Source organism: Loxodonta africana, chromosome 2, assembly GCF_030014295.1.
Source record: "Loxodonta africana isolate mLoxAfr1 chromosome 2, mLoxAfr1.hap2, whole genome shotgun sequence".
NCBI lineage: Eukaryota > Metazoa > Chordata > Mammalia > Proboscidea > Elephantidae > Loxodonta > Loxodonta africana.
The window spans coordinates 160,205,547-160,233,379 of record NC_087343.1 but is presented as its reverse complement, the minus strand read 5'-3'; the positions used below and the strand labels follow the sequence as shown (position 1 = coordinate 160,233,379).

Below are 27,833 nucleotides of genomic sequence, written 5' to 3'. Positions count from 1 at the left end.
CTGGAGCTTGGGAACAGCCAGTGCCAGACCTATGGATGGAGAAATCCAGGACAGTCCTTCCATGAGAAGGAAAATACGAAAACCAATGGCAGCTTTTTCAAACTGACTTTAAGTTTAGACTGTTCAATTTCTAGCTAGCCTAAATGTGACAGAGTCACTTGATAAGGATTGCTAAATTTCTTGTTTTTGTTTTTTTTTGTTCTACAGTTTTTGAAGAGCCGGAAGATCCAAGCAACAGGTCATTTTTCTCTGAAATCATCTCTTCGATTTCAGATGTGAAGTTTAGCCACAGTGGAAGGTATATCATGACCAGGGACTATCTGACCGTTAAAGTCTGGGATCTCAACATGGAAAACCGCCCCATCGAGACTTACCAGGTACAGAACACCAGCCCACCCATAGGTATATTGAATACTGGTGATGCAGTGGCTAAGAGCTGTGGCTGATAATCAAAAAGGTCAGCAGCTTGAATCCACCAGGCACTCCCTGGAAACTCTATGAGGCAGTTGTACTCCGTCTATAGGGTTGCTATAAGTCGAGATGGACTTGAGGGCAATGGGTTTGGCTTTTTTGTTTTTTGCTTTTTTTGGTGGGCTTCCAAGTCAGCCTCTATCTCCAAAGGCTTACAGCTCAAAAGAATTAGACAGTATAAATATTTATATTCTATAAAATGGTAGAGCCTCTAAATGCCAGATGATTTAAAACAGGGTGCATATGGAGGGACTAGAATTCAGTTAAACCCCTCTCTATTGAGCACTTAATGTAGGATGGATACAACAGATACAGAGCTGAACAAGACAAAGGTGGTCCTGCTTTCACGTCATAGCTTACCATCAGGTAGAGAAGCCCGATGATGAACGAGGAATCAAGTGTGCAGTTATGCAAGGGATGATGCTGAGTGCTGTGGAAGCACATGACAGGCAGGGCCAGCCTGGTCGGGACAAGCTTTCTTGAAGAAGTAACCCTTAAGCTAGTCTTAAATGCCATGAATTAGCTAGAAAAATAGTCATCTTAGAAGAATAGTATGTTCAAAGGCCTGAGTTAAGGGAAATGTGTATGTTCAGAAAGGATGAATATGGAACACAAGGGCAGAAAGATGTGTCTGGAGATGTAGGCCAGAGTCTGAACATGTAGGCCCTTGTTTAGTAGGTTATTTTATCTTCGGCCCAGGTACAATGGACATCCATTAAATGGAATGACATTATGAGGTGTGCTTTTTTACTGTGTGTTTCATTTTGCTGGATACCAAATGGAAACCCCGGTGGCATAATGGTTAAGAGCTACAGCTGCTAACCAAAAGGTCGGCAGTTCGAATCCACCAGGTGCTCGTGGGAAATTCTATGGGACAGTTCTACTCTGTCCTTTGGGTCGCTATGAGTTGGAATTGACTCAAGGGCAACAGGTTTGGTTTTTGGGGTTGGATATCAAACAGATGGAAGAGACGATGGTAATTTTGACTGGAATGGTGGCATGAAGATAGAGAGGTAGGAGAGTCAGCAAGGTTTGAGGGATGGAGATGAGGAATCAAGAAAACTGTGTGGAGGCTTTCGGCTTGAGCATTGGGTAGATAATGGCAGATTTGCTGACAAAGGGAGCAAAGAAGAAAGCGCTGCTTAGAAGAATGGTTTCGGTGAAAGAGAAAACCAAATTGACTTTGAGGAAGAGATGATTTAGAGAAGCTAATTCCATGCAAGAGAATAATAGAAACAAAGATCCAGAGGCAGGGATAAACTGAACTTATTTTAACATATCTTGAATTAGACCAAAAAAAAGAAGTGAGGAAATTCTAGGCAGAATTATTTCACTAACTTTTTTTAATTGAGATATAATTCACCTTTTCAAATGTACACTTCAGTGGTTTTTAGTATACTCACAAAGTTGTAGAACAATCACCACTATCTTAATTTCAGAATTATCTTACATTGTTAAAGGAACATTCTGATTGTGGTAGGGAGAAGAAACTGTAGTGGGGGGCTCCTAGTGCTGCTGTAACAGAAATACCACAAGTGGGTGGCTTTCACAAGCAGAAATATATTTTCTCACAGTTTAAACCCATTGCCTTCAAGTTGATTCTGATTCATAGCAACACTATGGGACAGAGTAGAACTGCCCCATAGGGTTTCCAAGGAGCACCTGGTGGATTTGAACTGCTGACCTTTTGGTTAGCAGTCAAACTCTTAACCACTACACCACCAGGGTTTCCTCTCACAGTTTGGGAGGCTAGAATTCCTAAATCAGGTCTCCAGCTGTAGGGGAATGCTTTCTTTGTCCATTCTGGTGGAAAATCCTTGTCTCAGTTTCTTTAGGTTCCTTGGAGATCGCCACATGGCATATATCTTTGCCTCACTCTTGCTTCGGTGCCTAATCTGCTACTTTTATATCCTACAAGTGATTGATTGGCTTAAGACATACTCTACACTGATATGGCCTCATTAACATAACAAAGAAAACCCTATCCCCAAATGGGATTATATCCACAGATATAGGGGTTAGGATTTACAACACATTTTTTGCGTGACACAATTCAATCCATAACGGGGCCTGGAAAGAAACAGACCAGTTATGAAGTTATTGTAGCACTCCTGCAAGAGGTGATGGTGTCTTAGATGAGGGTATTACAATAGAGGTGGCTAGATTTTGGATATATTTCCAAGGGAGACCCAACAGGATTTGACAACAAAGTTGATGTGGAGCATGAGAGGAAAAGAAGCACCAAGGATTACTCCAAGTTTTTTATCCTGAATTACCAGAAGAGTGGAGTTGCCATTTTATTAAGATAGGGCAATCAGGAGTTTGCCTTTGGACATGTTAAACCAATTACACATCCAAATGGAGATGGCAAGTAGACAGCTCACTGTTTAAGTCTGGATATATCTAGTCCAGAGATGTAAATCTGACATTCATCAGCATATAAACCAGGACTAGATGAGATTACCTAGGCATGAGTATAATTTGAGAAAAGAAGAAGTAAAGAACTGCACCCAGAGTCCCCAGTGTTAACAGGTTTATAAGAGGAAGAGGATTTGGCACAAGAGCTTGGGTAAAAAAGTGGCCTGTGAAGTAGGAGGAAACTAAGAAAGGAGAGTCCTGGAAGCCAAATAACAAAAATGTCTCAAGAAGGAGGAAGTCATCAACTGTGCCAAATGCTGTTGCAGAATCAAATGAGACTTGACCATTGAATTTAGTGATGCAGAGATATCAGTAGCCTTAATGAAAGAGATGGAGGGGAAATGGTGTGAATGAATGTCTGATCGGGGTGGACTCAAGAGAATGTGAGTAGAACCTGAGTACAGAAAACTCTTTGACGAAATTGTGTTCTGAAGGGGAGCCGATAAATGGGATGGTAGCTAGAATGGAATCCAGGCTCCAGGAAGCTGTCACAGCATGTTTTATAAGCCATTATAGAGGGAGACAATTGAAGGAGCAAAGCCCTTGAGAGAGGCAAGAAGGGGATAGGGTCAATGGGGCGAGAGGGAAAGCCATCCACCCTCTGAGTGGCCTTGGAAGAAACAGTGTCTTCAGGAATGAGCCAAATTTCAGTTCGAGAAAGAAGGTGAAGGAAAAGGTCAGAGAGGAGGTTGAGGATACCGGGGACTTCAGTAATTGTGAGTTCCAGCGGGTACCAAAGAAAGGTTTGGGTGCCAGGATTCAAGACCCTATATGTAGTTGGGATAGTTGTGTGTCATACCTGCGGTTCAAAGAGCAGCCCTGTATGTCGTCATCCAATCCTGCCCAGACTTGAGGGCTCAGCTCTGCATAGGTCTCATCCACAACCCCTCATCTACAGCACAGGGCTACAGTCAACACTGATGTCATCTTCCAGCTGCTTAACAAAAGAGAAGACAATAGGAACTAGGGCCTGAGTGGGGTGGTATTTACACAGGTGTGGCCTGGTGGAGAGCCTCAATTATAGAAGAGTAGATTTTGGTCACACAGTGGCAAGAGAATATTCTGGGAAAAGGCTTCTAGAATAGGGCCTTCTTAGAACACATTTTAAGACCACTGTGCTCAAACCAGGAAACCCTGGTGACGTAGTGGTTAAGTGCTATGGCTGCTAACCAAAGAGTTGGCAGTTCAAATCCACCAGGCGCTCCTTGGAAACTCTATGGGGCAGTTCTACTGTCCTTTACGGTCGCTATGAGTCAGAATCAACTCAACGGCACTGGGTTTTTTTTGTTTGTTTGTTTTCGTGCTCAAACCATGTCCAACTAGTGGTAGATTTTGAGATCTTAATTTTCTTTGCAGAACACTAAGAAATAGCTATCCTAGCACATGTGCTGAAGTTAAATACCACTAAGTTTTATTTACTTATTTTAACCTTAGATGACATATTTCAAAAAAATTAATTAAATTTATATACTATATTGAAGATCGAAGTAGATGCCATTTCTGATTCACTGAGTATCTGGAGCACTACTGAAAAAGATGTGAGGCCCTATCCAGTGGGAAAGAATTCCATGATCAATTATTAATGCCTGCTATGGTCAGGAAGAAGGGTAGTGCTCCTACTATGTATTTTCATACCTTTACTAACTGATCACAAGCATGTTTGCATGAATTAAAAGCTATAGATTTAACCATGATTAGCTATTTTCAAGTTTTCCTATAGAATAGGTGTTGGCAAACTGCAACTTGCGGGCCAAATCTAGCTCCCCACCTATTTTTAGAAATAAAGTTTAATTGAAACACAGCCATACCTGATCATTTATAGACTGGCTGTTTTCATGCTGCAATGGCAAAGCTGAGTAGTTGTGACAGAGACCATATAGCCCACAAAGCCAAAACCATTTACTATCTGGTTCTTTACAGAAAAGGTTTATCAACCCCCGAAGTCGATAAGTAAAGCAATAGAGTTTAATCTTTCAAGGTCTCATGAGCAGTCCATCATTAACTATATGACACTAGGTTTCCACAGCACGTAATTTGAGAGCCACGGTGGTAGAAAACTCAGTCTAGGGCCAAGAAAACCATACATAATAGGAACATAGAAGAAAACAATGTTTGGAACATGAAAAAAAGCATCAGATAGGATGAGTTTTAAGTCCACTCTTGCATACATCTCTTACCTGATTGTGGAGAAGGATCTATCTTGTTTGCCTATGAGGATTTTTTTTTTAAAACCGAACATAAATGCAACGTACTTTCATAGCAGATGTTCTTTCCTTCAAATACTCTCAGTTGGAAGCAGGCAGGAGCTCCCTGGAACTTAGGTGCTAGGGACGGGAAAATAATGGTTCAGACTAGTTTTATCTCGAATCCTTCCTGCCTTTTAAGAATTATTTATGGAGTTTGGAGAATGCAGTTCATGCTAATGGCCCCATGTTTCCAAAGCACGTGTTTCACACATATTATTGACCTGTGGTTTCTTTTTAAGATTAAATGGCAAAGTGAATGAATGCTGAGGGATCAAGAAAGCTTCATAGGGAACACACTGGCCAGTGCAGTGAGGCGGTCACTTGGTAGTTTGCTTCCTGAAGGGAGTGAGGGTGGTTAGGTGCAGCTGGCCACTTTTCCCTCCACCAGGAGATTGTCCTTTGCTTCTCAGATGTAATGCACTTTGTTATTCAACAGTGAAAATGAGTCATGCAGAGGTTAAATTAAAAATAGCTTTTGGAAATAAATTACAAGATGCTGTCTCTTTGGCGGAACCCCTGGTGGCATAGTGGTTAAGTGCTATGTCTGCCAGCCTAAAGGTCGGCAGTTCAAATCCGCCAGGTGCTCCTTGGAAACTCTATGGGGCAGTGTTACTCTGTCCTGTAGGGTCACTATGAGTCGGAATCGATGGCAACGGGTTTGGTTTTGGTTTTTTGCACCATCCAAAGCAGCACCATAAGCTCAGAGATGAAGATCTCTTTCGTATAAAAGATCCTGTACTGTTTGCGTCGGGCTCAGCAGATGAAACATGTGAAAAGAACCTGCTGGAGACAGTGGCACAGAAAATGGAAGCTCCTAATAAAGTCCACTGGACTGAGAAGGCAAACCATTCCATGGCAGGGAAAGGATCGTCAACCAATGTTTCAAAGAGACAGATTTTGTTTTGGATCCAAGAAATCACTGAAATGGACAAGAAATAATTGTCATTAGTAAAAAGCCACATTATTTTGAATACAAATACAGTTAATTTGATAAAGGACAGCATAACCGTCAGCATTATGAGATATATTTCAGACTCAGTGGTCTTGAATATTCCCCTTATTTTTTAAATGTTTTAATTGTGAAATTAATGTCTTTTACAAAATTTATTTTGAAAGCACTATAAAGATGATGTACAAATATTGAAGGTGGTCTAAATATAATTTATCATTTATTTTCATTAGTATAGTTAACTTCTGAAAAATATTAAACATTTGGACTTTGCTTAAAAAAAAAAGGTTCATAAAGAAGGGGGAAGACTGAGCCAGCCTTTAAAAGGCATGCCACCACCCTATTTATAAACTTCTACTGTTCTGACTCCCATCTAACTGTCAAAATCTTAATTTTCAAGGTTATAGCTGCCACTCCCCTCACCAAAAAAAAAACCTTGGGTAGCTCTAGTGAAATAATATCTCTATCTCCTTCATATAATTTTACTTGAGAATCTCATGGCTCTGAAAACTCCTGCACTATAGAAACCCATTTAACCAAGTGTTTTTAAAAACTTGTCTCTTCCTCTCAGAGCCCTCATATCTGTGCCCTGCCTTAAAAGCACTCCATAACAGAGGAGAGGAAGGAGTAGGAAGGATAACGCAGAAAACACAGGGTCAATTTTGCTCAACTTTTTCTCCCAAAATGTGGGAACCCTGGAGTACCAGGATAACAAATTTGGCCTTTTTTTCCCACTGGACTAATTCCCAACTTAGTATCCTTCCCCTTCAGAAGCCCTACTTCTCTCTCCCCTTCCCTCTATTACTCAGAGCCCATAAGCAAATCAATGGTAAAGTCAAGAAAAGGCAGGAATCAGGCTTTCTTTCTTTTTGAGAGCAAAGTCTTCCAGCCATCAAAAGAGAAGTTCACCCCATAATTGATGCCCTTAACTCCCCATCACTTTCTTCCAAGGACATAGTTTGTTCTACTTTGAGGAAAGAAGGAGTACCATTCAAGACCAGGAGTTGGCAAACTATGATCTGTGGTTCAAATCCAATCCACCACCTGTTCGTAAATAAAGTTTTGTTGGGACACAGATCCAGTCATTCATTCACATAGTATCATTCACTTCTTTTGCGCTACCACAATAGGGTTGAGTATTTCTAACCGAGGCCTTATGGCCCACAAAGCCTAAATATTTATTATCTGACCCTTTACAGAAAAAGTTTGGAAACCCCTGGTCAGGACCCAAACTCAGTCTTTTTTTCTTTCCTCTTCTGCTTCTTTACTCAAAGATCAATAGAGATCTTCCCACCTACAAACAGAAATGGCCTTCTAGATCAGCCCTGAGCCACTTTACATATCCTCAGAAGACAGGAGAACAAGGGGAGGTCAGTAAGTCAATTTATAGCTGGAACACCAAGAGCAGGACATGGGCCTCACCGTTGCATTCCACTCCAACATCTAACAATGCCAAAAGCCCTGCTACAGACATATTTCCTCATCACCATAGCACTGAAGCAAGCAGTTACCCTGACAGGCCCAGAACTGTTTGAGACTGACAGTGTAAAGGTGGGGGAAATTAATTTGCAGAGTTAGAAACACCTAGAGAGCTTTTCAAATACCCAAACCATCTAATCAAACATGGGGTAAAGGTGACCTCACTCCGTTGCCCAATACCAAGCACACAGCTGAGCCTCCAAGGTCAACATCCCGCAGAACTTAGGGGTCAAGGGAAGAGAAGGGGTCAGGTTACAGAAAAAAGAAGATCATGGCACTCTTAAACTCAACGAAGTGAAACAACGCTTTTGCTAACACTCCCCACCAGCCCTGCCTTTACCCAATTCTATCTCCCCATCTCTTGGCATCACTTGAAGTCATTACCACATTCTATCTAGGACTGAGACCCCAGTAACGTAAAGCTAATGAGATAGAGCAAATGGGAGGAAAATTGCTAGAGTAGTTGAGAGTGTGCACTCTGTGTCCAAATACTCTGGTTCAATTCCAGTTCTGTCATTTACATGCCTGTGTGAACCTGGACAAATGATGTCACCTCCTTGCATTTCATGCTCCATTAAAGTGAAGAGAATGATAGTATCTACATCCTCAGATAGTTTTAGAGATTGAGATTTTATAGATAAAGCACATGGTTAGTAATAACAAGCTAGCATATTGTGCGTGCCCATTATTATCACCACTCTACTAATAGGCTCAGGAAGGATTACCCCCCAGAGAAATACTGAACCGGGTTACTACCCTCTGAGCCTTCTTCATCTGCCTGTTTGGCATCTATACCTGAGTTGCTGAACGCATCTGGAAAAAAAACACCCAACCATGCTGACCAATCTCATTTAAAATTCATGTCTTCCAACCTCAGGTAGGTCCTCAGTGCCTTCCAGTACTCCCACAGGGTTTCCCAGCCATTCACCTTCCACCCCTCACTCTCACCTTGCTTCTTATATTAGGAAAGGATTGCCACATACCCCAGGACTACACCTGTCACGTTAGAGTCTATTCAACATCTCATTGCATAGACATCTCAAAATTAACATGCCCCAAATGAGCCTAGCAACTCAATGCTTTTACTTGCTTAGGAGAAAGATTTGGTAACCATCTCGGACTCCTCTTTTTCTCTCCACACCTCACGGTTGATCCATCAGCAAGTCCTATCCACTCTACCTCCAAAACTATCAAAAATTTGACCACTTCCCACCACTGTTCTCACCCTAGTCCAAGCTACTTTCTACCATGCACATTATGATTGATCTCCCTGCCTTTGACCTTACACCCTTTCAGTCTATTCACAACACAGCAGGCAGAGTGATCCTTTCTGTGATGTCTCTCCACCTTACTCAGAATAAAGGGCATATAAACTGGTCATCTGCTACCACACTGTGACCACCCGCCACCCCTTTGCTTCACCAGCTCCAGGACTCCTGCCTCTGGGCCTTTGCACTTGCTGTACCCAATGCTTGGGAAGTCTTTCTCCTAGATATCCTTATAGCTTATTTGTTTCCTTCAGTTTTCTGCTTCAATGCTACCTTATCAAGTGAGGCCTTAAGTTGCTCATCTGTATAAAATAACACCCCCAACTACCCTAATCTCTTTGTCCATGCTTTTTTGTTCTATAATTTTATCACCATCTAAAACATCTTCCATATTTACTTGGCTCCAGAGTCTCTCCCTCCAACACTGGGATGAAAGCACCATGAGTGTATTTTGTTTACCATTCATCCCAATTCCTAGAAAAGGACATCATGTTTTATTAAAATGGAGGGTCAGTAAAAATTAAGGAAACCCTCAGTGAGATGGATTGACACAATAGCTACAACAATGGGCTCAAACATATCAAAGATCACAAAGATGTCACAGGACCAGGCAATGTTTCTTTCTGTTATATACATAAGCTCACCATGAGTCAGAGCCCACTTGATGGCAACCAATAGCAATGACAAAAAGAACAGCTCATCCCAAGTACATAGCAGGTATTCAGCAAATATTTGTCAAATAAAAGACTGAATGGCGTTCTCTAATGCATGTTGGCAAATCAGCTTAGAAAATCGGTATCTATCACTTAATAGACCCTGCTCCAGGCCGCAGTCAACGTGAGCCAACTGGTTTAATCCCCACACCAACTACATGAGAAGTTCACCATCCCCATCTTCATGTCCCACAGCTCAATGGATGCAGACTCAGGGCCATCTGATCTGAGGCATGTGTGTACACTGAAAGAATCAACAACTCTCGTCAGGAGACGATTGCAGAAATAACCAAGTTTTAAAATGATAATTGACTGGCTTGTTCTTCTTATGTTTTCCCCCCAGGTTCATGACTACCTCCGCAGCAAGTTGTGCTCCCTCTACGAAAATGACTGCATTTTTGATAAATTTGAGTGTGTGTGGAATGGGTCAGACAGGTAAGGCATGAGACTGGGAACCTTCCAAAGAAGGGTCCTCTCCTATGGAGGCCCTGGGTGATTTAACCCAAGAGAGGTGCAGCTGAAAGGAGCTCAAAATTGGGCCCCTGGGCCTGGCCAGGGATGTGTTTTATGGGTCCCTGAGTGACTCAAGGCCAGTCCTGGAAAGGAGGGAAGGGTGTACTGAGACTCTGGAATCCTCTTCAGGACTGGCACAGGTAACGATTTAATGTCAACCAGAAAATCCTATTCCTTATGCACAAGACACCTTCAGAGCTAGTTCGACAGGCCTAAAATGAAAATCACTAATAATCCACTGGAAAATTCCAGCCTGAGCAGCTCAGATCACTACAGTCAAAGTGTGCTTTGTAGATCTAAAAGTATCCCTTCAAGTTGCTAGTGTAGACCTCTCCATAGGGCCCAGTGGTTCATTAGCTGCATTCTAGTTGGTCTCATTTATCACATTCCCTGAAAATGATTTATTACTGTTTTAAGGCCTTTGATTTCAACACTACTTCATATTACCTCCCAATAGGTCATTTTTAGTCTGACAAATACAGATGATTCTCTGACTTCACAAGAACCAAGTATAGGCTACTAGGGGCTGATTTAGTTCATTGACGACAGTTGCACCAACAACAGCATTTAGACCACCATGGCAAGGCAGCACACAGAGATTTGAGTTTTTTTTAGTGAACCTGAGCTGTTTCTCATCGTTTGGCTTTCTTTGCCACTGAACCAAAATGAACTTAGCAGGTCTGGAAGGAATCATTACATAGCCAAGGGCTCATGTCATACCATCCAGCTGGTATACGGCAGAGTGAAGAGAGAGCAACTGTGACCCGTGGACAAAAACCCCAAAGGAGAAAAGAAGCCAGCATTAGCTCTTTTGTTGTTCTAGAAAATCAGAACATCTATTGGTACCATCTCCCCTCTATCCTCTAGCCTAGACTTTAGAATTACACTTATTAGGCACCTGCTATGTACCAGGTGGAAACCCTAGTGGCATAGTGGTTAAGAGCTACAGCTGCTAACCAAAAGGTTGGCAGTTCGAATCCACTACGCACTCCTTAGAAACTCTATGGGGCAGTTCTACTCTGTCCTATAGGGTCACTATGAGTCAGTATCGACTCAACAGCAATGAGTTTGGTTTAGTTTATGTACCAGGCACCTTCACACCCACCATTTTATTGATTCCTGACCACAATCCCACAGAATTATTATCATCACCCCAATCTTACAGTTAAGTAAACTGAGACTCAGTGAGGTAAAATAATCTTCCCAAGCTCATAAACTAGTAAGTAGAGAGGAAAGATTGAGAAGTTTTAAGTTAGAGTCCTAAGATCAACATTCTTTTCCTGACATCAGAACTGGAAAATGGAAGCACGGGGGTATTTTTTTCACTGCTCATCCCAAGCACATAGCAGACATTCAATAAATATCTGTTGAATTAAAGACTGAATGGTGTTCTCTAATGCCTATTGGCAAATCAGCTTAGAAGATGGGTATCTACCACTTAAGAATCCCTGCTCTAGGCCACAGTCTACATCAGCCATCTTCTTTAATCTTCACATCCCCCCACCCCAATGTCCCACAGCTAGAAGTTTGGCTTAGGTAATGTTGAGATTTTTCCAAAAAAGACTTTCCCTTACTTAAGACAAGTCAGGGAGGAGAAGCCAAGATGGTGGAATAGTCAGATGCACCATACTGTCCCTTTACAGCAAAGACCTGAGAAACCAAGTGAAACAATAAGAATACTGGAACCTTGAAAATCAAAAAGGAAGGATGAAGAATTGAATCGAATACCAACTAGAAGAAAAATATGGACAAAGTGAAATGGAGCAGAGGGGCTCTGACAGACATCCCAAATAAATCTGGCCATCTTGAGGTAAAACCAGTAGCGACTCCAAGCAAGGAGCACAGGAAGGCAACTTCATGGCATGCCCATAAAAGACAAATTATATAAACATGCACAGAGAGAAGCAAGTTGAGCAGATCATGATCCAAATCTAAGGAAGGAAAACACAGAAAGGAGGGCAAGAATTCCAGGGATGCTGCCATCCAAAGAGCAGGGAGGGAGACAGGATCCAGAGTCAGGAATACACTGGAGCAGTAGTCTCTGACCTCCAAGGTGGGTGATATGCACAAGGCGGTGGTTCAGTGGAATACTGACAAGAGGTCCCTCACCTGACCAGACCCCAGGCAGTCCCCATCCCCGACACACATACATTTGAACAGAGGCGGGTCCCAACTGCTGGCGCAGCAGATGGGAAGTGCCTAGGTACCCATGTCTGTTAGCCAAAGGGGTGCACTTTCCTTCCTCCCACCATCCTGATCAGAAGCAGCAGAGGGTTCGATGCACCAGCTACCCCACCAAAGACCATAATATGAGCCCCCCAACCCAGTTCTGTCTGGCGCCCCCCCTCACTCACCCAAACAGTGGTATTAAGCGGGCTCCTGTGTACTCACCCACCTGCCACCCACTCTTACCCCTTTCCTGAACCAGCAAGTGGTGGTGACCAAGCACATGCTCCCCTGACACCCACACCCAGTGAGCAGAGGTGATCGCACAACTGCGAGCACACCTGCCCACTGTGCATACCTCCCAGACCCAGTGAACAACCGAGCACCTGCCTGTGCACACACCCACCATTCACCCCCCAATAAGGTGAGCAGTGGCAACTGTGCAAAAGCAAGCACCACACCCACCCGCACTTGGCGAATATCACCACCTGCCCCTGTACCACTGGAATGACAATGAAAAAAAGGAAATAATAAAGATCAAAGCAGAAATAGAGAGTAGAAAAACAACAGAAAAAATCAACAAGACCAAAAGTTGGTTCTTTTGAAAGGATCAACAAAATGAACCTCTGGCCAGATCGACAAAAGAAAAACAGGAGAGGATACAAATAACCCAAATAATAAATGATATGGGGGACATTACAACAGACCCAACTGAAATAAAAAGGATCATAATAGAGTACTATGAAAAACTATACTCCATCAAATTTGAAAATCTAGAAGAAATGGACAAATTTCTAGAAACACACTACCTACCCAAACTAACACAAACTGAGGTAGAAAATCTCAACAGACCCATAACAAAATAAGAAATCAAAGAAGTAATAAAAAAAAAGCTCCCCCCCCCCCAAAAAAAAAGCCCTGGCCCAGATGGCCTCACTGGAGAATTCTACCAAACATTCAGAGAAGAGTCGATACCAATACAACTTAAACTATTCCAGAACATAGAGGAATACTTCCAAATTCATTCTATGAAGCCAGCATACCCATGATACCAAAACCAACGACACTACTGAAAAAGAAAATTATAGACCAATATCCCTAATGAATATAGACACAAAAATTCTCAAAAAAATTCTAGCCAATAGAATACAACAGCATATCAAAAAAATAATACATCATAACCAAGTGGATTTCATACCAGGTATTATGGACTGAATTGTGTCCCCCCAAAATATGTATCAATTTGGCTAAGCCATGATTCCCAGTACTGTGTGATTGTCCACCATTTTATCATCTGATGTGATTTTGTGTTGTAAATCCTACCTCTATAATCTTAATGAAGTGGGGTTAGCAGCAGTTGTCTTAATGAGGCAGGACTCAATCTACAAGATTAGATGGTGTTTTAAGTCAATCTCTTTTGAGATATAGAAGAAGTGAGTAGAGAGATATGGGGGCCTCATACCACCAAAAAACAAGAGCCAGAGAATAGCACATCCTTTGGACCTGGGGTCTCTGCTCTGAGAAGCTCAACTGGCAAAGATTGATAACAAGGACCTTCCCCCAGAGCCAACAGAGAGAGAAAGCCTTTCCCTGGAGCTGACACCCTGAATTCAGACTTCTAGGCTCCTAAACTGTGAAAGAATAAATTTCTCTTTGTTAAAGCTATCCACTTGTGGCATTTCTGTTATAGCAGCACTAGATAACTAAGACATCAGGTATGCAAGAATGGTTCAACATTAGAAAATCAATCAACATAATCCACCATATAAACAAAACAAAGAATAAGAATCACATAATCATAAAGGCATTTAATAAAGTCCAACACCCATTCTTGATAAAAACTCACCAAAATAAGAATAGAAGGGAAATTCCTCAACATAATTAAGGGCATATATACAAAACCAACAGCCAACATTATTCTCAACAGAGAGACACTGAAATCATTCCCCTTGAGAACACGAACCAGACCAAAAAAAAAAAAAAAGGACAAGGATGCCCCTTATTACCACTCTTATTCAGTATTGTACTGGAAGTCGTAGCTAGAGCAATTAGGCAAGAAAGGGAAATAAAGGGCAAACAAATTGATAAGGAAGAAGTAAAACTATCCCTATGCACAGATAGTATGATCATATACATAGAAAATCCCAGAGAATCTACAAGAAAGCTACTGGAACTAATAGAAGAATTCAGCAAAGTGGCAGGGTGCAAGACCAGCATACAAAAATCAGTTGGGATTCCTCTACGCCAACAAAGGAACTATGAAAAGGAAATTGGGGAAGCAATACCATTTACAATAGCCCTCAAAAACGTAATAAATCTAACTAGAGACATAAAAGACTTATACAAAGAAAAGTACAAAACACTACTGCAAGAAATCAAAAAAGACCTCCATAAAGGGAAAGGCATACCATGCTTATGGACAGGTAGACTTAACATTGTGAAAATGTCAATACTACCCAAAGCAATCTACAAATATAATGCAATCCTGTTCCAAATTCTAACATCATTCATTAGCTAGATAGAAAAACTGATCATCAACTTTATACGGAAAGAAGCCCCAGATAAGCAAAGCATTATTGAAGAAGAAGAACAAAGTAGGAGGCCTCGCACTCCCCAATCTCATAACCTACTATAAAGCCATGGTAGTCAAAACAGCCTGGTACTGGTACAATGACAGACACATAGACCAATGGAACAGAGTTGAGAACCCAGAAGTAAATCCATCCAACTATGGATAGCTGATCTTCAACAAAGGGTTGAAGTTCATTAAATGGGGAAGAGAAAGTCTCTTTAACAAACGGTGCTGGCCAAACTGGATATCCATTTGCAGAAAAATGAAACAAGGTCTGTACCTCACACCAGACACAAAAACTAACTCAGAATGGATCAAAAACCTAAATGTAAAACCTGAAACTATAAAGATCATGGAAGAAAAAATAGGAACAATGCTATGGGCCTATGGGCCCTAATATATGGCATAAATAGAATTCCAAACATTACTAAAAATGCACAAATAGCAAAAGATAAACTAGATAACTGGTATGTCCTAAAAATTAAACATGTATGCTTTTCAAAAGACTTCACCAAAAGGGTAAAAAGAGAACCTATACATTGGGAAAAAAATTTTCTTAGGTATGACAAATACAAAAAGGGTCTCATCTCTAAAATTTATAGAAAACTTCAACACCTCAGCAACAAAAAGACAAACAACTCAATTTAAAAATGGGCAAAGGGCATGAACAGACACTTCAGCAAAGAAGACATTCAGGTGGCTAACAAACATATGAAGAGATGCTTGCAATAGTTAGCCATTAGAGAGATGCAAATCAAAACAATGAGATACCATCTCACCCCAACAATAATGGCACTGATCAAAAACACAGATAACGAATGCTGGTAAGGTTGTAGAGAGACTGGAACTCTTATACACTGCTGGTGGGAATGTATAAGAGTTCCAGTCTCCCCACAACCTCACCAGCGTTTGTTGTTACCTGTTATTTGTTGTTATCTGAATGTAAAATGGTAAAACCACTAAGGAAAACAGTATGGTGCTTCTTTAAAAAGCTAGAAATAGAAATACCATATGGTCCAGCAATCCCAACTCTTAGGTGTATACACTAGAGAAATAAGAACCATGACAAGAATTAATATATGCACACCCATTTTCACTGCAGCATTATTCACAAAACCAAAAGAATGGAAACAACCTAACTGCCCCTCAACAGAAGAATGGATAAACAAACTGTGGTACATACACACAATGGAATATTATGCAACAATAAAGAATAATGATGAATCTGAGAAACATCTCATAATGTGGATGAATATGGAGGACATTATGCTGAGTGAAATAAGTCAATCACAAAAGGATAAATATTGCGTGAAATCACTATTATAAATAGTCAAGGTTTACACACAGAAAGAGATGTTTTTTGATGGTTACCAGGGATGGGAGGGGAAAAGGGGCAAAATCATTAGCTAGAGAGAAGATACACGTTAACTTTGGTGAAGGGAAAGGCAGTACACAATATGGGGGAGGTCAGCACAACATAACTAAGGCTAGGGAAGGCACTGAGAGGTACTCAAGAATAAAAGGCAATGAAAGTAACTACTATAACATGGACAATCCTACAACAACAGTAATAAGCAATAATTTATCAGTGGGTACAGAGGTAGATATGTATGCTGAATAGATGTGGGAGTACACCCACATGCATATATAAGTTTGGCTGTGAATATTTCTACATACATATTTGTATGTGGTGCATATACATTCATGTATACATAATAGAGCACACAGTGGGCACAGTCATGGAAACAGCCTAGATATAACCAAACACCTCACAGGACGGAGTTACTGGGCTTGAAGGCCAAGGACCATAGTCTCGGGAGACATCTAGGTCAACTGGCATAACATAGTTCATAAACAGAAAGTTCTATACCCTACTTTGGTGTGAGTACCATCTGGGATCCCCCACGTGTCTGTCAGTTTGTCATACTGTGGGGGCTTGTGTGTTGCTGTGATGCTGGAAACTATGCCACTGGTATTGGCAGGGTCACCCATGGAGGACAGGTTTCAGCTGAGCTTCCAGATTAAGACAGACTAGGAAGAAGGACCAGGCACTCTACTTCTGAAAAGTATTAGCCAGTGAAAACCTTATGAATAGCAGCAGAACATTGTCTGATATAGTGCTGGAAGGTGAGCCCCCCAGGTTGGAAGGCATTCAAAAGATGACTGGGGAAGAGCTGCCTCCTCAAAGCAGAGTCGATTTTAATGACGTGGATGGAGTAAAGCTTTCAGGACCTTCATTTGCTGATGTGGCACGACTCAAAATGAGAAAAAACAGCTGCAAACATCAAGAATCAGAACCTGGAATGTACGAAGTATGAATCTAGGAAAATTAGAAATCATCAAAAATGAAATGGAACCCATAAACATCCATATCCTAGGCATTAGTAAGCTGAAATGGACTGGTTTTGGCCATTTTGAATTGGACAATCATGTAGTCTACTATGCTGGGAATGACAGCTTGAAAAGGAATGGTGTTGCATTCATCGTCAAAAAAAAAAAAAACATTTCAAGATGTATCCTGAAGTACAATGCTGTCAGTGATAGGATAATATCCATACGCCTACAAGGAAGACCAGTTAATACGACTATCATTCAAATATACGCACCGACCACTAGGGCCAAAAATGAAGAAATAGAAGATTTTTATTGGCTGCTGTAGTCTGAAATTGATCGAACATGCAATCAAGATGTATTGATAATTACTAGTGATTTTAATGCGAAAGTTGGAAACAAAGAAGAAGGATCGGTAGTTGGAAAATATGGCCTTGGTGATAGAAACAATGCCAGAGATCGAATGATAGAGTTTTGCAAGACCAACGACTTCTTCATTGTAAATACCTTCTTTCACCAACATAAACGGCGACTATACACATGGACCTCGCCAGATGGAGCACACAGAAATCAAATTGACTACGTCTGTGGAAAGAGACGATGGAAAAGCTCAATATGATCAGTCAGAACAAGGCCAGGGGCCGACTGTGAAACAGACCATCAATTGCTCATATGCAAGTTCAAGCTGAAACTGAAGAAAATCAGAGCAAGTCCACGAGAGCCAAGATATGACCTTGAGTATATCCCACCTGAATTTAGGGGCCATATCAAGAATAGATTTGACGCATTGAACACTAGTGGCCAAAGACCAGACGAGTTGTGGAATGACATCAAGGATATCATACATGAAGAAAGCAAGAGGTCATTGAAAAGACAGGGAAGAAAAAAAAGACCAAGATGGATGTCAGAGGAGACTCTGAAACTTGCTCTCGAACGTCAAGCGGCTAAAGCAAAATGAAGAATTGATGAAGTAAAAGAACTGAACAGAAGATTTCAAAGGGCGTCTCGAGAAGACAAAGTAAAGTATTATAATGACGTGCAAAGAGATGGAAATGGATAACCAAAACGGAAGAACACACTTGGTGTTTCTCAAGCTGAAAGAGCTGAAGAAAAAATTTAAGCTGCGAGTTGCAATAGTGAAGGATTCTATGGGGAAAATATTAAACGATGCAGGAACATCAAAAGAAGATGGAAGGAATACACAGAGTCATTGTACCAAAAAAGATTAGTCAATCTTCAACCATTTGAAGAGGTAGCATATGATCGGGAACCAATGGTACTGAAGGAAGAAGTCCAAGCTGCTGTGAAGGCACTGGTGAAAAACAAGGCTCCAGGAATTGATGGACTATCAATTGAGATGTTTCAACAAACGGATGCAGCACCAGGAAATATGTAAGACAGCTTCCTGGCCAACTAACTGGAAGAGATCTATATTTATGCCTATTCCCAAGAAAGGTGATCCAACCAAATGTGGAAATTATAGAACGATATCATTAATATCACACGCAAGCAAAATTTTGCTGAAGATCATTCAAAAACAGGTGCAGCAGTATATCGACAGGGAACTGCCAGAAATTCAGGCCGGTTTCAGAAGAGAATGTGGAACCAGGGATATCATTGCTGATGCCAGATGGATCCTGGCTGAAAGCAGAGAATACCAGAAGGATGTTTACCTGTGCTTTATTGACTATGCAAAGGCATTCGGCTGTGTGGATCATAACAAATTATGGATAACGTTGCAAAGAATGGGAATTCCAGAACACTTAATTGTGCTCCTGAGGAACCTTTACATAGATCAAGAGGCAGTTGTTTGGACAGAACAAGGGGATACTGATTGGTTTAAAGACAGGAAAGTGTGTGCCAGGGTTGTATTCTTTCACCATATCTATTCAATCTGTATGCTGAGCAAATAATCCGAAAAGCTGGACTATATGAAGAAGAACGGGGCAACAGGATTGGAGGAAGACTCACTAACAACCTGCGTTATGCAGATGATACAACCTTGCTTGCTGAAAGTAAAGAGGACTTGAAGCACTTACTAATGAAGATCAAAGACCACAGCCTTCAGTATGGATTGCACCTCAACATAAAGAAAACAAAAATCCTCACAACTGGACGAATGAGTAACATCATGATAAACGGAGAAAAGATTGAAGCTGTCAGGGATTTCATTTTACTTGGATCCACAATCAACAGCCATGGAAGCAGCAGTCAAGAAATCAAAAGGTGCATTGCATTGGGTAAATCTGCCGCAAAGGACTTCCTGAAAGTGTTGAAGAGCAAAGATGTCACCTTAAAGACTAAGATGTGCCTGACCCAAGACATGGTATTTCCAATCGCATCATATGCATGTGAAAGCTGGAAAATGAATAAGGAAGACCGAAGAAGAATTGAAGCTTTTGAATTGTGGTATTGGTGAAGAATATTGAATATACCATGGACTGCCAAAAGAACAAATAAATCTGTCTTGGAAGAAGTACAACCAGAATGCTCCTTAGAAGCTAGGATGGCAAGACTGCGTCTTACATACTTTGGACATGTTGTCAGGAGGGATCAGTCTCTGGAGAAGGATATCATGCTTGGCAAAGTACAGGGTCAGTGGAAAAGGGGAAGACCCTCAACGAGGTGGATTGACACAGTGGCTGCAACAATGGGCTCAAGCATAACAATGATTGTGAGGATGGCGCAGTACCGGTCAGTGTTTCATTCTGTTGTGCATAGGGTCGCTATGAGTGGGAACCAACTCGACGGCACCTAACAATAACAACAACAAGCATCTGGAATCTTAAAAGCTAGCAAGCAACCATCTAAGATTCAACTATTGGTCTTTTTCCATTCAGAGCAAAGAAGAGTGAAGAAAACCAAAGATTCAAGGAAACAATTGGTCCAAAGGACTAATGGACCACAGGAACCACAGCTTCCGCCACCCTGAGACCGGAAGAGCTAGATGGTACTTGGCTACACTACTGACCGCTCTGACCAGGATCACAATGGAAGGTCCTGGTTAGAGTGGAGGGAAAAATATGTAGAACGAAATTCAAATTTATAAAAAAGACCAGATTTACCGGTCTGAGAGAAACTGGAGGAGCCCTCGAGACTATGGCCCTTAGACACTCTTCTAACTTGGAACCGAAGCCATTCCTGGAGATCACCTTTCAGTAAATAATAAACAGGCCTATAAATGAACAATAACACACGTGAGAAAAGTGCTCCTTAGAGCAATCATGTACATGAGACCAAAAGGACAATATGCCCAAAAGCAAAGATGAGAAGGCAAGAAGGTACGGGAAAACCCGACAAAAGGAAATGGGGAACTCAGGGTGGTAATGGGGAGAGTGCTGACACATTGCAGGGAGTACAACCTATGTCACGGAACAATTTGTGTATAAACCATTGAATGGGAAACTAATTTGCTTTGTACACCTTCACCTAAAGCACAATAATTTAAAAAAAAAAAAAACAACTCTGGTCACAGATGAGGGATGCTAATGTCAACACATGGGAAACAATGAGGCTGAAGTGGCTCAATGCTTATGCCCTAGAGTCAGGCAGATGGAGGCTTGAGTCCCAACTTTGCCTCTTGCTAGCAGTGTGACATTCTACAAATTACTTCTGCTCGTCTGTAAATGCCTTATGTGGGATAACTAAAATTTTAAATGTTATCTCAGAGGTAAAGCGCTAAGCACTGTGCCTGATAAGGTGATAGTATAGAGAAAAACATTTCACAACATCTGTTTCTTGGGCCAGAATAACCAAATCTAACCTTTGATTAAGGAGCCTGGTTGCGCAGTGATTAACACATCTCGCTGCTAACTGGAAGGTCATCAGTTCGAACCCACCAGTCACTCCGCAGGAGATTAATTTGCCTGGAGCAGTTGGCAAAATGCCCCAAAACTTGTCTCCCATGCTGTGATCTAATCTTGTCAGCTTCCTTTCACCTTTCTACATAACTGAAATCATGGCCAGAACAGATGGGACACTGGGTTCTCCCATCTTATTCACCAGACAGAGCTTCCCCAAGAAACGAGCCCAGCTCTCCGGGAGGCAGCCGTCAGGCTGTGTTGTTGGAGGAACACTATCAGAGCCTCTTGTCCAAAGACTCACTGTGTCCCACTCAGCCTGTCACTGTGTCTAAAATGTCACCATTAAAGATTCAGTTCCTTGCTCCTGGAAGGCTTTTGGCATTCACTGCTCTCCTGATCTGCTGTAGCTACCCCTGAGAGTGGATAACTCTTGCAAAATTATAGAAACCATCTGTCAGTCTACTACAAAATCTTCCCTTTTCACCATCCCAAGTCCTTTTGAATTTTTAATTTTTCTCTCTTCCCTAGTTAGATTATGATGACATCCATTTCTAGAAAAGTTTTCTGAAAATGCTGAATTTAAAGCTAGTTCTTAGAGTGGGGGAAGATACACAATGGATCAGTGAACTGCGCTCTCAACATTTCTCCTACATTGTGGGTGCAATAAAGCCTTAGAGGCCAAAAGATGCAGGGACCCCCTCTATGGTGGCCATATTTTCCATTTGTACGATGAGTAATCATTAGATTAGTTTTCAAGTGTGTCAATTTTCATAACCCCATTCTAGTCTCACAATCCCACAATGAAATCATTAAAACCACTAGACTCATTTACTGAGCCAAAGAACCAAAAGGATTCTATCAAACAAATAAATAACAAGGCTGGTTATCACAGTCCTTCATTACCAACCCCTGCTTGTTGCTTGTGGTTGTTGCTCTTAGTGACTCAAAGAGAAATCAACAGTCACACTATGAAGTCTTTTTTAAATTATAATACTATGCTACCATAAACTTTAAAATAATAATAATAATAATAAAACTATGGTACCATGAACTAAGTCCCTGGGTGGTGCAAGCAGTTTGCACTCGACTACTAACCTAAACATCGGGGGTTCCAACCCACCCAGAGGCTCTGCAGAATAAAGGACTAGCAATCTACTTCCATAAAGATGACAGCCAAGAAATCCTATGGAGCAGTTCCACTCTGTAACGCATGGTGTTGCCGTGAGTCAGAATTGACTCAATGAATACGGTAAACCAAACTCAAAGGGTTTGGTTTACCATAAACTAGTCACAGTCTGGTATCATTAGTGCCAGAAAGGCATACAGGGAAATGTTGCTGCCTCTCTCCATAGCACTTGCTCACCCCGTTTCCTCTCTGCCTTACAGCGTCATCATGACCGGCTCCTACAACAACTTCTTCAGGATGTTCGACCGCAACACCAAGCGCGATGTGACCCTTGAGGCCTCGAGGGAAAACAGCAAACCCCGGGCTATCCTAAAACCCCGAAAAGTGTGCGTGGGGGGCAAGCGGAGAAAAGACGAGATCAGTGTTGACAGTCTGGACTTTAGCAAAAAGATCTTGCATACAGCTTGGCACCCTTCAGAAAATATTATAGCAGTGGCGGCTACAAATAACTTATATATATTCCAGGACAAGGTTAACTAGGAGGACAAGTTATTACTTAATAATCTCACATACTGAATACTAGTCAAACAAGTTTTTAAATGTTTCTTTGGGTCTTCATTTGACGCATTGATTTTAATTTCCCTATGCAGAAAACAATTGGAATAGAATTAAAAGGAGTACAACAATCCCAACTCCCCAGTTCTAAGAACCTTTTTGTCAAACCCAATAGGCTCGGGACACTTCTGTTTAGAATTGAGAGTTGCCAGCTAACAGTAATTCTCCCATAGTTGACTTGAATTTCTGATGCTTTTATTACCTGGTTTTCTCTGGTGGGTCCAGTGTTTTGTTTCTAGGTGTCTGCTGAGGTAAAATGAGGTTGTCTGTAGTACTTAAGGAGAAAAGAGATAAGTTTTTTTTTTAATTAAGCAATTCCATTTGATTGAAAAATCAACAAAAAATAAACACCGTTTGCTCTACTCTTAGAGAAATTCTTATTTTGTGGAAAAATCAGAACTAGCCAGCATGTCCTCATTCATTAATGGTTTTTTGGTTTTGTTTTGTTTTTTCTTTTTTTCCATTTTCTTTTTAACAACGCCATTTTGAGCCAGAGATTTATTTCTCTTCAGGAGGCTGAGAAAAGGACACAGAAAGAGAAGGGAAGGAGTACACCAACCCTGCTGTAGTCTCTTTTTGTAAGAGCCATAGAAACGGCTGGAGTATTTGGCTTGGAAAAGGCCGTGAATGCTTCAGGGAACATAAAGAGAACACTTTCCACACAGCGCTTCTCAGAGTTAGCTTGGCAAGTCCATGTGGGGCCAGATTCCATCTGCTGCATTTTTACTTTTGCTTTTTGTCTTTTTCAATAGCTCCATATAATGCTCTACTTACATGTTCATTGGCTTTTTCTCTTCAACCTTTTCCAGCTTATTTATACCATGGACTTCTAAAGGCCGAGTCCTGGTTCCTTATTATCTGGCGTTCTAAACAAAGCAGTAAGTTTGAGGCAGTGGCACCAATCCTGGTTCCCTGAGAATGGTTGGTCTGTCTCTTTGGGTGTGTCTCCTGAGCAGTCCCCTTCCATGCAAAAATGGCTAAGAAAAAGGCAGATTTGTAAAGTCTAATAGAGCACTTCTAACCCACCCCAAGCTCACCAACTGGAAAAAGAAGAAAGAGGGCTCTCTCCTTGCAAAAATGGAATCTGGGAGAATCAAGAAGCTGTGACATTAGAGTGGAGTCGCTTGAACCTGGAAAGACTGGTTCATTCTTACCCCCACTGGGGATTCAGACTTATAACTTCTTGGAAGCTACTTCCAATGGACTGTACATGGAATACCTCTAGGAAGGAGACTAGATGAATTCAAAGGATTTATAAATTTGGAAAAGAGGCTTAGGGAGACAGTTGTCCGTACCCAGAAAGCTGGGTTGAGTGTCTCCATATCTAAAGCAAACTTGTCATGGTGACTCATTTCCCCTAACTTCGATTTAGTGGATAGAAAATGGCTTGAGACAAGAGTTTTTTTTTCTGTTTTTCTGTTTTTTCATTTAAAGAGAAATTTTCTTTCAGTTTGTGGATATAATAGAAGTCCCATCATTCAACTGAAATTTGTTTTGGAAGAGAAAAAATAAGTGAAATCACCATATTGTCCCAATCCTAAACTGCTATCCATTTAGTAACAGCTTTTTGGCAAGGGAAAAAAAGCTATCAACTTAAGTGAACACAATTTTGTAAGATGCAGCCCAATTTCAGCAACACTGCAGTGTGAACAAGTACATCTCACAACTGAGGAAGCATGCTAATTAAGACATGGCTTTCTTGGTTGTTCTCATTTCTCCTGCAATGAAAGCCTCTCTTCAGGCTTCTCAAGTAAAGTGACCCAGGTGGGAACTCTCTTGGCAGTATGCCTAGCCTGACTTGGGACAATGTTCTTAGAAGACACTTGAGAGAGTCAGAAATTTCTCCAACTCGCAGAGAATGTTGATATGGTTGAAAGACTGTCCTCAGTTTACCATCAACTTCCTCTGTGGTCTCTCCCCACTCCTCTGGCACTCAGCTCCTCTGTTTGTACCAAGTGGGGTTTGGGATGGATGACTGTTTCTCAAATTTAAGCACCAACTTACCTCTATACTCTTACTCATTTTTTTTTTTTATTTACGTCCCCTTTTTTTAAAGCAAGACTTAGCCTACTCCAAAGAAATAACATTCATGAAATGTCAGGTTTGATGTTCCAGTTATTTTTTCCCAATATTAAAATAATCACATAACCATTACTAACACAAATGTGTCCATGTACCACCTAAAATCATCTTGTGAGCCATTAGGAGCATGCTTATCACACTTTGCGACACCGGTTAACTGACATCATAGAACATTTAAGCCTTTAGAAGCATCAGAGAGTCTTGATGGACACAGTCACATGTGGAGTCAAGATTGCTCCCGAGAAGATATACATAAATAATTTTGGTCACCGTGTTGAGTTCACAGATCACCTGCAGCCTGTCCGTGGCCTCCAATTAAAAGCCCCTACTCTAGTCCATGAAGCAAATGGTTTGCTGTGGACTAACCTAAACATTGGCAATTTGAACCCACCCATCAGTCCTGTGGAAGAAAGGCCTGGTGACCTGCATCCATACAGATTAAAGCCAAGAAAACCCTATGGAGCAGTTCTACCCTGTCACACACGGGGTATCCGTAAGTTGGAATCAACTCAACTGCAACAAATCTGGTTTGGTTTTTGGTTAATCTAATCCAATACCCTAAGCACCGAGATGCACATCCTGAGATTCAGAGAATAGGAGAAATTTCCTCAAGACTGCAGAGCCGAGATCAGAGGGAAGCCGTTCCCTTCTTTGCCCTACAAAAGATGCATCAAGGAAAACATCCCAAGACTCCTAGACAGGCACATGAGGGGTAAGGCACTAGAGATTAGACCTCAGACGAAAATAACCACCATGTTTCACCAATTTCCTTCTTTGTGCCAGGTACTAAACTAGGTGTTTCACTTTTGTGATCTCCTTCAACCCCAGTACTGGTAATATTTCTTAGTGGATGGTACATAGAAGCCAGTCTCTTTTCCAGCTGATACTACAAGCCACTTGAAAACTGATTTGCCATCTTTTCAAGAGTTTGTTGGGTTCTGAGGACCCTGAACTATTTATTTCATACTACAGGGTCTGCTGCTTGGTAAGACTGCTGCTAACACCAGCCATCAGGTTTCAAATGGAAGGCATCAGTTGACTTAGGGGAAAATGAGAGCCACACCTTCGTGAGCTTTTATTAAAATCATCCTGATGCAACATTCATTCAGCTCCTGACATTTAAAAATAAGCAGTTCAAAAGCTGAAGTCTGGCAGACATCCATGTTTTCTCATCAGGAGGAGGAGGATGAATTGGAAGAAACAGAAGAAAAACAAGGCACCATGAAGTAGTGGGATAGACATAGGTGGATGAGTAATAGGAACCAATTTTCTCCTTAACTCCTGCAAGTCTGGCTCCTGCCTTTACTTATCTATTGAAAAAAAAAAATCTTTAAACGTCTCATTGATCTTCTAATTACCCAAGCATATCAACATATATTGGGCAACCACCATGTGTAAGGTGGAACAAAGATGAAACTAAAGTTCCTTTAGCTCAGTGACCCGAAAAAATGAGCCAGCTGTCTCCAGTGTATTTCTTTTGAACACTCCAGGGTCCATTATAATAAAAGATGCTCAAATGTTCAATCACTGGTCACATGTGAAATCTGATTTCCCTCCCTTCAAACCTACAGAGCAATTACCTAAAGCTTCCCCCTTGCCCCCCAGGGTTCCATTCTTTCTTCAATCATTCTGCTGGCAGCTTGCAGGGCTCAAGAAAATCCCTAGGAGGCCTAAAAAAGAGGCTCTGAGGTATACACTACAGCCTTAACGAGAGTGCCTTTCCTTATTGCCTGCTTCCATTATGGGCACGTATAGATGAAAGGCTTGCATATTTTAATCAGTAGCCCCAAAGACACCATGGAGAAACATGTATACTGAAGCATAATCCACTGTGTATCCATCATTGTGCCTCTTTCCCTTATGCCTTCAAGTCTTGGGACTGTTTTCCATGGGCGTGAATTCCTGGTCAATGGAAAGAATATGGGACTAGGAGATAGGAAACATGGATCCTGCACCTGGCTCCATGGACAAGTAACTGAGGAACTTTAGGCAAGCCACTCAGGCCCTACATCAGTCTCATTGCCTATAAAATGGTCAGGAGCCATCTGTCCTAGCTCACCAAATTATTGGGAGAATCAAAAGTCCATTTACTTACAACTACTTTTATAATTTTAAAGCACTACAAAATAACAGCAACAACGCTCACTGAGGACATACTAAGGGATTTCCATACATCGTCTTGTTGTCTCCTCCCAGTTACTTCCTGAGACTGATGTCATTCTCATTCTCATTTTGCAAATGTAGAAATAGACTCAAGTTGTCAACCTAGCCAAGGGCACATAGCCAGCAAGAGATGGAATCAGGACTCCAACTCAAGGTATCTGACTCCAAAGCCAGAGCCATTAAAATACTCTCTCTAAAGTTTGATAAAACAAAAAGCAAACCAGTTGTTGTCAAGTTCATTCCTACTCAAGGCAACCCCATGTGGGTCAGTGTAGAACTGTTCTCCATGGGGTTTTCAATGGTTAATTTTCCTGAAGTAGATCACCAGGCCTTTCTGTCAAGGTGGCTTTGGTGGATTTGAAATACCAACCTTTTGGTTAGCATCTAAGATTTAACCATTGCACCACTTGGCTGACCAATGTATGAAATTAGTTAAAGTTTACTGAGCATTTATTGTGGGCCAAATGTTGTTCTATGAATTTTACATGTGTTTATTCATTTACTTCCAAAATTCTAGATGCAAATCCTCCTATTATCCCCATTTTATAGATAAGGAAACTGAAGCCCAGAGTGGTTATAAAACATGACCAAGTTTATGTAGTTCACAGGTAGCAGAGTCAGGCAATTTGGTCAAATTCTTATCCACTATCCCCTACTCCCCACTACTCACGTTGTATATATAAGATGGAAATTACTAATTAGAAAACAAGTTCCAATAGTGACCCATATATAAGTTCACCCAAACATTAAACATTGAGTGTCTGGGATGTGTCAGGCAGCCAGGCCATAGCCAAGAAGCTAGAGTTACTGAGATGTATACGCCATTGGATCCCACCCTCCAGGAGATGATAGTCTTACAGGATCAACATGTCTGTTGTACACGTATTTATAACATAGTGAGGCATGTACAAGGTACAG

General features: G+C 41.3%; 1 protein-coding gene across 1 annotated transcript in view; it reads left to right on the top strand.

Annotated features, from left to right (window-relative positions):
- The window catches only part of PPP2R2B (protein phosphatase 2 regulatory subunit Bbeta), a 326,027-nt gene extending 302,411 nt beyond the window's left edge, over positions 1–23,616 (top strand). Inside the window, exons 7-9 of the mRNA XM_023550368.2 lie at positions 208–377; positions 9,888–9,979; positions 22,316–23,616. Coding sequence (XP_023406136.2) covers positions 208–377; positions 9,888–9,979; positions 22,316–22,595 — 542 coding nt within the window. The 3' untranslated portion in view covers positions 22,596–23,616. The remainder of the gene's footprint in view (positions 1–207; positions 378–9,887; positions 9,980–22,315) is intronic.
- The last annotated feature ends 4,217 nt before the right edge of the window (positions 23,617–27,833 follow it).